The following is a 10235-nucleotide window of genomic DNA, read 5'->3' as shown; positions in this document are numbered from 1 at the left end:
TGGGGCTCGGGGGGTGACGCTGGGGGTGACACTGGGTGATACTGGGGGTGACATTGGGGGTGACATTGGGGGTGATACTGGGCAACACTGTGGGTGATACTGGGTGATACTGGGGGTGATACTGGGTGACACTGGGGGTGACACTGGGTGATACTGGGGGTGATACTGGGCAACACTGTGGGTGACACTGGGGGTGACACTGGGAGTGATACTGGGCGACACTGGGGGCGACATTGGGGGTGACACATTGGTGGCTTTGAATGGGTGACATTTATTAGAACGCTTTTGCTTCTCCGGGCTGGTGTCCTTCCCGCGCCAGCGGTGGGGGGGGGCAGCGGGACGGACCCCCGTCCCCCCAGGGAGCGCTGGGACCCCCATCCCACCCCAGTGCTGGGACCCCCGTCCCCCCTCCAGGGAGTGCTGGGACCCCCATCCCCACCCAGGGAGTGCTGGGAACCCCCCAACCCCCCCAGGGAGTGCTGGGACCCCCATCCCACCCCAGTGCTGGGACCCCCCCAGGGAGTGCTGGGTGCCCCGTGGGACCCCCAGGGCTGAGCCCCGTGGGGGAGAACGTCCCATCCCGTGGGCACGTCTGGGGTGCCGGTGGCTCCGGTCGGGGGTCCCCTCTGCGGTGGCTGCCGGGGGGGCCTCAGGGCTGCAGCCACGCGCGGACGTGCCCCTCGGCCAGCGCAATGCCCAGCATGATGCCGCTGCCCAGCAGGAACCCCCCGTTCTGCAGCAGGAACAGGCCCCACGAGCCCCCCCCGGGGCCCTGGGCTCCCCGCAGCACCTCGGGCAGCTGTGGCACAGCGGGGGGGTCAGGGGGGTGTCACAAAACCACCCCCCCCCCGCAATCACCCCATCCCCCCCGGTCACCCCCTTACCATGTCGGCCAGGGCCACATAGAGGAAGGTGCCGGCGGTGGCCGTGAGGAGCCAGGGGGTGACGTGCGCCGCGCTCTGCCCCACGGCCGCCCCCCCCGCGGCCCCCAGCGCCGAGAGCAGCGCCGAGAGCAGGTTGAGGCGCAGGAGGGTGCGGGGGCCCCCGCCCGCCCGCAGCAGCACCGCCAGGTCCCCTGCGGCGGGACGGGGGGTGACGGGGTGATGGGGGTGACAGGGGTGATGGGGGTGACGGGGTGATGGGGGTGATGGGGGTGCCGAGGGTGATGGGGGTGACAGGGGTGATGGGGGTGATGGAGGTGATGGGGTGATGGAGGTGATGGGGGTGATGGGGGTGATGGGGGTGACGGGGTGATGGGGGTGACGGGGTGATGGGGGTGACGGGGTGATGGGGGTGACAGGGGTGATGGGGGTGACGGGGTGATGGGGGTGATGGGGGTGACAGGGGTGATGGGGGGACACGTTGGATTGGGGGGGACGGGGACGTACCCAGCTCGTGGGGCAGCTCGTGGCACAGCACGGCCAGCGCGGTGCTGAGACCCAGAGACGCGCTGCGGGAGAACGCGACGCCTGCGGGAACAGAGAGGAGGAGGAGGAGGAGAAAGAGAAGGAGGAGAAGGAGAAAGAAGGAGAAGGAGGAGAAGGAGAAGGAGGAGGAGAAGAAGGAGAAGGAGAAGGAGGAGAAGGAGTAGAAGGAGAAGGAGGAGAAGGAGAAGGAGGAGAAGGAGAAGGAGAAGGAGAAGGAGAAGAAGGAGAAGGAGAAGGAGAAGGAGAAGGAGAAGAAGGAGAAGGAGAAGGAGGAGGAGAAGGAGAAGGAGAAGGAGGAGGAGAAGGAGAAGGAGAAGGAGAAGGAGAAGGAGAAGGAGAAGGAGAAGGAGAAGGAGAAGAAGGAGAAGGAGAAGGAGAAGGAGAAGGAGAAGGAGAAGGAGAAGGAGAAGAAGGAGAAGGAGAAGGAGGAGGAGAAGGAGAAGGAGAAGGAGAAGGAGGAGAAGGAGAAGGAGAAGGAGGAGAAGGAGAAGGAGAAGGAGAAGGAGAAGGAGAAGAAGGAGAAGGAGAAGGAGGAGGAGAAGGAGAAAGAAGGAGAAGGAGAAGGAGAAGGAGGAGAAGGAGAAGGAGAAGGAGGAGAAGGAGAAGGAGGAGAAGGAGGAGAAGGAGAAAGAAGGAGAAAGAAGGAGAAAGAAGGAGAAAGAAGGAGAAAGAAGGAGGAGAAAGAGAAGAAGAAGGAGGAGAAGGAGAAGGAAAAGGAGAAGGAGAAGGTCTTTCAGCCCTGGTGATGGGGGTGGTCCACATGGACCCTGTGCCCTGGTGAGCTATGCCCACCTTGTCCCCATCACCCGATCCCCGTGCACCCTGTGTCCCTGCGCAACCTTTGTCCCCATGTCACCCCGTCCCTGCGCACCCCTTGTCGCCGGTCCCCGTGTCCCTCACCGATGGCCAGCCCGTCCATCAGGTTGTGGATCCCGTCCCCCAGCACCACCATCCAGACGATGTCGGTGGCCGTGGGGCTGGGGGGCAGCGCGGGGCCGTGGGAGTGTCCGTGGGGGTGGCCGTGGGGGTGTCCGTGGGGGTGGCCGTGGGGTTTCAGCTCCAGCTCCGTCAGGTGTTGCAGCTCAGCCCCTGCGGTGGGAGACACGCGGGGTGGGAACCGGGGCTGGGGGCCGCGGGCGCTGTGGGGTGCGGGGGGGTCTTACCCCCTTGTGCCGGTGCCGGGCCCCCCGCGGCCCCTTCGGGCGTCTCCCCGGCGCAGCGTCCCTGGGGAGGACAGAGGCGTTGGGTGCACACGGAGCCGGTGCCAGCGCGGTCCCCCCCGGTGCCGGCGGCTCTCACCGTGGCGTCCCGGCTGCGCCGCAGCGTCCCCAGCAGCAGCTCCAGCAGGAACAGCAGGTAGATGCCCCCCAGCACCGCCAGCCCCGGCAGCACCGCGGCCCCCGGCTCCGCCGGCTCCTGGTGCCGCCCCTGCGCCTGGACACGGTGACGTGGGGGATCGGGGGACACGGGTGACGTGGTGGATCAGGGGACATTGGCGATGTGGTGGATCATGGGACATGGGTGACGTGGTGGATCAGGGGACACGGGTGACATGGTGGATCAGGGGACACAGGTGATGTGGTGGATCAGAGGACGCGGGTGACATGGTGGATCAGGGGACATTGGTGATGTGGATCAGGGGACACAGGTGACACAGCAGCTCAGGGGACACAGGTGATGTGGCGGAGGAGGGGACGCGGGTGATGTGGTGGCTCAGGGGACACGGGTGATGTGGCTCAGGGGACACGGGTGATGTGGCGGATGGGGGGACATTGGTGATGTGGCTCAGGGGACACGGGTGATGCGGCAGAGGAGGGGACACGGGTGATGTGGTGGATCAGGGGACACGGGTGATGTGGTGGCTCAGGGGACATTGGTGATGTGGCTCAGGGGACACGGGTGATGCGGCGGAGGAGGGGACACGGGTGATGTGGTGGATCAGGGCACATTGGCAATGAGGTGGATCAGGGGACATTGGTGACGCGGCGGAGGAGGGGACACGGCCACCCCGGTCCCCCCGTGTCCCGCCGGGCGCGGGTACGTACGTGTGGCCAGAGGTGCAGCAGCGCGTCCCCGCAGAGCGTCCCCACGGCCAGGGCCACCAGGAAGGCCGGCAGCGCGGGGGCGCGGCGGCGGCTCAGCAGCGGCAGCAGCAGCACGGCCAGGGCGGACGGGAGGCTGACGAGCGCCACGGCCAGCAGCGCCCAGCCCAGCGCTGCGGGACACGGGACAGGAGCCCGGGTGGGACACGGGGCGGGGACGGGGCCTTGGGGATGTGGGATGGGGACACGGGATGGGGACGGGGCCTTGGGGATGCGGGATGGGGACACGGGATGGGGACATGGGATGGGGAAGGGTCCTTGAGGATGCAGGATGGGGACATGGGGATGGGGACACGGGATGGGGACAGGTCTTTGGGGATGCGGGATGGGGACACGGGATGGGGACACGGGATGGGGACGGGTCTTTGGGGATGCGGGATGGGGACACGGGATGGGGACGGGTCCTTAGGGATGCAGGATGGGGACACGGGATGGGGACACAGGATGGGGACGGGGCCTTGGGGATGCAGGGAGGGTGTGGCGGGGGGGACATGGGGACCAGATAATGGGGGAGCAGGGGACATGGGGACAAGGTGATGGGGGCCCAGGGTGCGGGGACAGGGGACACGGGGACCAGATAATGGGGGACAAGGGTGCAGGGACAAAGGACATGGGGACCAGATGATGGGAGAGCCAGGGATGGGACTACGTGGGACACGGGGACCAGGTTATGGGGGACAAAGGGGACATGGGGACCAGATGATGGGGGATCAGAGGACACGGGGACCAGCTGGTGGGGACCTGGGGATGTGGCTGCAGGGACAGGGTGTCCCGGGGGGGATGACCAGGCCTGGGGGGGTCCCGGTGGGGGTTACCTGCCCACAGCGTCCCCGGCGGGGGCGGCGGCGTCACCTCGTCGCGGTGGCGGATGCAGACGCGGCTGTCGATCTGGTAGAGCAGCGCGGGGCACAGCAGCGTGAACTGCTCCGGCGTGAGCCGCGACGCGGCGCCCAGCCCGAAGTTCAGCAGCAGCTGCGTCACGTTCAGGCACTGCGGGGGGGGGGACGGTGAGGGGCGCCGGGGGGGACACGCGGAGCGGCGCGGGGGGGCCCCCGGGTGTCCCCGCTCACGTCGTGGTGCGGGTGGTCGCTGCCCGAGTGCTCCAGGCCCAGCACCCTGCCCAGCAGGCTCAGCTCCGGCCGGGGGGGCGCGGGGGTGTCCCCAGCGCCGGGGGGCTCCGCGGGGGGGGGCTCCGTCCAGCTCGTCACCAGGGCCGGCCGGGGGCTGCGGGAGGTGACACGGGAGATGTGGTGGATCAGGGGACACGGGTGACACAGCGGCTCAAGGGACATGGATGACGAGGATCAGGGGACACGGGTGACACGGCGGCTCAAGGGACACGGGTGACACAGTGGCTCAAGGGACACGGGTGATGCAGCAGATGAGGGGACACGGGCGATGTGGATCAGGGGACACAGGTGACATGGCGGCTCAGGGGACACGGGCGATGTGGTGGATCGGGGACATTGGCGATGTGGATCAGGGGACACAGGTGACACAGCGGCTCAAGGGACATGGGTGGTGTGGTGGATCAGGGGACACGGGTGACACGGATCAGGGGACACGGGTGACACGGCGGCACAGGGGACACGGGTGACATGGTGGCTCAAGGGACATGGACGATGTGGTGGCTCAGGGGACACGGGTGATGTGGATCAGGGGACATGGGTGACATGGCGGCTCAGGGGACACGGGCAATGTGGTGGATCGGGGACATTGGCGATGTGGATCAGGGGACACGGGTGACACGGCGGCTCAAGGAACACGGGCAATGTGGTGGATCGGGGACATTGGCGATGTGGATCAGGGGACACGGGTGACACGGTGGCTCAAGGGACACAGGCGATGTGGTGGATCAGGGGACACGGGTGATGTGGCAGCTCAGGGGACATTGGCGATGTGGATCGGGGGACACAGGTGACACGGCGGCTCAAGGGACACGCGCAATGTGATGGCTCAGGAGACATGAGCCCCCAACCCATCACCCATCACCCATCACCGCGGGGCCGGGGCGGCGCGGGGGGTACCTGGGGGATGCCGGGGGCGCCCCAGCGTGTTCGGCGAGCGGGTGCCGGTGCCGGTGCTTGTCGTCCTGCACCTCCAGCAGGTCCAGGTGGGTGACGTGGCCGTGGCCCAGCTCCTCGTGCTGGATCTGCACCACGCGCACGCGGCCCAGCCCCAGGCTGCCCAGCAGCCGCGCCAGCCCCTCGCTGGGCAGCGTCCCGTTGGCGCCGTACAGCCCGAACAGCTGCTCCAGGTAGTACCCGTGCTCCTGCGCCGCGTCCCCCGCCGGCGGGCCCTGCGCCCCCCCGGCCCCCGGGGACACCGGGGACACCAGGGACACCAGCCCCAGGGCGCCCAGGAGGAGCCCGCGGGGGCCCATGGGCCCGATGCTGCGGTGGAGGGAGGTCCCTGGTGGCGCTGGGGGAGAAGGGGGTGATGGAGGGGACAGGTGGTGGCTCCAGGACCTCCCTGATCCCCCCCTGGTCCCCAGGGTCACCAACCCCAGGATGAGCCCATGGGGGCCCATGGGCCCGATGCTGCGGTGGAGGGAGGTCCCTGGTGGCGCTGGGGGAGAAGGGGGTGATGGAGGGGACAGGTGGTGGCTCCGGGACCCCCCTGATACCCCCCTGGTCCCCAGGGTCACCAGCTGCAGGATGAGCTCATGGGGACGATCCTGCAGAAGCGGGGGGACCCCAGTGGTGCTGGGGTGAGATTTGGTGGCTCCAGGACCCCCCCAGCGTCCCCCCTGGCACCCCCCGTCCCCAGGGTCACCAACCCCAGGATGAGCCCATGGGCCCGATCCTGCAGAAGCAGGGGGACCCCGGTGGTGCTGGGGTGAGAGTTGGTGGCTCCAGGACCCCCCCAGTGTCCCCCCAGCACCACTGGTCCCCAGGGTCACCAGCTGCAGGATGAGCCCTTGGGGACCCATGGGCCTGATCCTGCAAAAGTGGGGGGACCCGGTGGTGTTGGGGTGAGAGTTGGTGGCCTCAGGACCCCTCTGGTGTCCCCCCCAGTCCCTGGGGCCCGATCCTGCAGCACAACGGGGGTCCCCGGTGGTGCTGGGGTGAAATTGTTGGCTCCAGGACTCCCCCGGTGTCCCCTTGGCACCCCCAGTCCCCAGGGTCACCAGCTGCAGGATGAGCCCTTGGGGACCCATGGGCCCGATCCTGCAGAAGCAGGGGGACCCCAGTGCTGCTGGGGTGACAGTTGGTGGCCCCAGGACCCCCCTGCAGTGTCCCCCTGGTCCCCAGGGCCACCAACCCCAGGCCACCCAAGGGGGCCCATGGGCCGATCCTGTGGCAGAATAGGGGGTCCCTGGGGTGAGCTGTGGTGGCCCTGGGACCCCCCCGACCCCACACGTCACCCCCCAGGTACACACCCTCTGTCCGTCCGTCCGTCCGTCCGCAGGGACGGCTGGAAAGCAACGGGTGGCACGAAGGTGACGGCTCGGGGACACGTGTCCCTGCACCGGGGCTTGGGGACACCTGCAGCTGTCCCCGTGTCGCCGGGGGGGGGGCGGAACGGGCTCCCCAGGGGGGTCAATATGGGGGGGGGGGACACGGCGCCAACATGGGGGGGGACACGGTGACAATGGGGGGGGGACACGGTGTCACTCGGCCTTGAGGGGCCGTTTTGCAAGCAGCAGGTTTAGTGTCGGGGTTAATGTTTCACCGGGCGGGGAGATAACAGCAGCGCCCCCCCCGAGGCACCCGCACCCCAATGTCCCCCCCCCAGCCGTGTGGCCCCCCCCATACAGGGGACACGCCAAACCAGGGGAGGCGGCTGTGGGTCCATCCCCCCCCCGCTCCACGTGGGACCCGGCGATGCCATCAAACCCCCGAAACTAGGGGAGCTGCCCCCCCACCTCACCCCCCCCCCCGCCCCCCCCAGACCCCCCGTGCTCACCTGGGGCTGGTGGCGTTTTGGCGGGGGGGGGACACAGCGCTGAGTGTCCCCGTCCCCGCGCGGAGGCGTTTGCTGCGCCCAAACCGGGGGGGGCCAAGGGTCACCCAGCGCTGCGCTCGGGGAGGGGCCGCGGGGGGGCAGGGCCAAAATGGGCGGGGGGGGGTCAGGGCCCCCCCGGGGCCGCGGGCAGGGAGCAGGCAGGGCGCAGGCAGCAGCTCAACCTTTATTAACCCCCCCACGTCTTGGCAGTGATTTGGGGGGGGCTCCGCCCTGCCCTGCCCAGGACCCCCCAGCCCAAGGTGGGGGGGTCCAGGCCACCCCCGGGGATACGGGGGGGGGCGGGCAGCAGGACCCCCCCGTCACCGCGGGGGCCGCTCGGGGCCTGGGGGGACCCGGTGATGGTTTGGGGGGGGGGGGCTCCCCCGTTATCTCTTCCCGCTCCTGCGCGTCTCTTTGCCGTTGCTGACGGGGCCGGGGGGGGGCCCGGGGGGGTGGCCGGGTTGGCTGCGGGTGATGCGGCCGCTGGGGGGTGCGGGGGGGCGCTGGGGGGGTGCGGGGGCCCCCCGGGCTCAGCCCGTTCCCGTTCTGGCTGTCGGGGGCTGGAAACAGAGCAGAGGGTGAAGCTGGAGACACCCCCGAGATGGGGGGGGACGCTGTGGGGTGACACCGGGGGGACGGGGGGGGTGACATCGGGGGGGGGGTCCACACCCACCTGGGGACGCCGGCGGGGGGGGCTGCGCAGCGGCCGGGTTCGCGCTGTCGTTCTGCGCCTGCGGGGGGGACGGGGGCGCTCGGTGTGATGTGAAATCGGGGGGACACGCTCGGGGTGGGGGGGGGGGGGGCCAGCCTGACCCCCCCACTCCGCCCTGACCCCCCCCCCCCCCAAAACTCACCCCTTTGCTCTGCGCCTGCTGCGCCACGTACTCGGGGTTGGGCTCGCTGAAGTTGGGCACCTCGGAGTAAACCATGCAGAACCTGCGGCACAGCGGGGAGTGGGGGCCCCAAAACCCCCCCCCCGGGGACCCCCCAGCTCTGAGGGACCCCCTGACCCCCCCCAGCCCCCCCCCGGTGCCTCCTTACTCGCCGATCTTCTGCAGGTCCCCCCCGCGCCCCGTGTAGAGCGTCAGGCAGCCCTTGAAGACCGAGGCGTAGCTGGGGGGACATGGGGGGGTCAGGATGGGGGAGCCCCGGGGGGGGGTCCCAGGGGGACATGGGGGGGGTGACAGGATGGGGGAGCCATGGGGAGGGTCCCAGGGGGTCCCTGGGGGACACAGGGGGGTGTCAGAGCAGGGAAGCCCCAGGGGGGACATAGGGGAGGTTCCTGGGGGGCACATGGGGGTGTCAAGCCGGGGGGAGCCCCAGGGGGAACATGGTGGGGGTGTCAGGGCCGGGGGGGTCCCCGGGGGATACACAAGGGGGGTGTCACAGCAGGGAAGCCCCAGGGGGGACACAAGGGGGGTCCCTTAGGGAACACGAGGGGGTCCGGAGGGGGGAGCCCCAGGGGGGGTGTCAGGATGGGGGAGCCCCGGGGGGTTCCAGGGGGACACGGTGGGGGGTGACAGGATGGGGGACCCATGGAGAGGGTCCCAGGAGGGTGTCAGGATGGGGGGACCCTGGGGGGACACAGGGGGACCCTAGGGGACACACGGGGGGGTCAGGACAGGGGAGCTCCAGGGGGACATGCAGGATCCCGGGGGGTGTCAGGGCTGGGGAGCCCTGGGAGGGGGTCCCAGGATGGGGGGACCCTGGGGGACACAGGGGGATCAGGATGGGGGAGCCCCGAGAGGTCCCTGGGGGGGATGCCAGGGCGGGGGGTCCCAGGGGGACATGGGGGGGATGTCAGGGTGGCGGGACCCTGGGGGGACACAGGGGGATCAGGATGGGGGAGCCCCAGGGGGGATATGCAGGATCGCGGGGGGGGTGTCAGCACAGGGAAGCCCTGGCGGGGGGTCCCAGGGGGACATGGGGGGGGTGTCAGGATGGGGGGAGCCCCGAGAGGTCCCTGGGGGGGATGTCAGGGTGGGGGGTCTCAGGGGGGATGTCAGGATGGGGGGAGCCCCGAGCGGTCCCTGGGGGGGATGTCAGGGTGGGGGGGTCTCAGGGGGGATGTCAGGATGGGGGGAGCCCCGAGCGGTCCCTGGGGGGGTGCAGGGCGGGGGGTCCCAGGGGGACATGGGGGGGATGTCAGGATGGGGGGAGCCCCGAGCGGTCCCTGGGGGGGTGCAGGGCGGGGGGTCCCAGGGGGACATGGGGGGGATGTCAGGATGGGGGGAGCCCCGAGCGGTCCCTGGGGGGTGCAGGGCGGGGGTCCCCCGTACCCCTTGGTGAGGCGGATGATGTCCCCGGGCTGGATCAGGTTCCCCACGTCGTCCCACACCGAGATGTTGATGCTCCCGGTCTTATCGGCCACTTTGCAGGTGCGAACCTCGTGTCCGTCCTTGGTCTTGGTCACCCGGCCTGGGGGGGGGGGACACCCCGGGGGGGTCACGGGACACCGGGGGGACACCGGGACCCCCCCCCCCCCGCGCACCCACCGGTCTCCAGCACGATGAAGATGAGGTTCAGGTTCTTCAGCCCCGGTTTCACGTCCTTCACCAGCGTCTCGGTGCTCATGGCGCCGGCGGGGGGGGGGACCCTACGGGTGCAGCCGTCACCCCCTTCCCGGTGTGTCCCCGTTTTGGGGCGGGGGGACCCTCCCCCGGGACGAACCGGGACCGCGATCCCCGGGGCCGGAGAAACCGGGAGCGCTCTGCGCCCCGCCCACCACCCCCCGCCGCCAGGGGGCGCTCGCACGTCC

General features: G+C 69.9%; 2 protein-coding genes across 2 annotated transcripts; both read right to left on the bottom strand.

Moving 5' to 3' along the window:
* Window positions 1-649: 649 nt before the first annotated feature.
* SLC39A5 (solute carrier family 39 member 5) lies at window positions 650-5912 on the bottom strand (the record flags this gene model as incomplete). Its single annotated transcript, XM_082073521.1, has 10 exons — window positions 650-799; window positions 885-1075; window positions 1389-1469; window positions 2328-2516; window positions 2591-2651; window positions 2727-2861; window positions 3473-3642; window positions 4345-4519; window positions 4600-4753; window positions 5515-5912. 10 exons carry the CDS (start codon window positions 5910-5912, stop codon window positions 650-652), a joined length of 1704 nt encoding a protein of 567 aa, XP_081929647.1.
* Window positions 5913-7645: 1733 nt separating this feature from the next.
* On the bottom strand, window positions 7646-10193 carry NABP2 (nucleic acid binding protein 2). Its single transcript, XM_082073498.1, is given in 8 exon segments — window positions 7646-7964; window positions 7967-7993; window positions 7996-8037; window positions 8151-8208; window positions 8332-8413; window positions 8519-8590; window positions 9757-9895; window positions 9973-10193. Coding segments are annotated over 8 exon segments (600 nt in total). The 5' UTR covers window positions 10052-10193; the 3' UTR covers window positions 7646-7863.
* Between the last annotated feature and the right edge of the window lie 42 nt (window positions 10194-10235).

This window comes from Streptopelia decaocto (genome assembly GCF_964273445.1).
Source record: "Streptopelia decaocto genome assembly, chromosome: 27".
Classification (NCBI taxonomy): Eukaryota; Metazoa; Chordata; class Aves; order Columbiformes; family Columbidae; genus Streptopelia; species Streptopelia decaocto.
The sequence above is the reverse complement of the archived record's forward strand: the minus strand, read 5'-3'. Positions and strand labels throughout refer to the sequence as shown.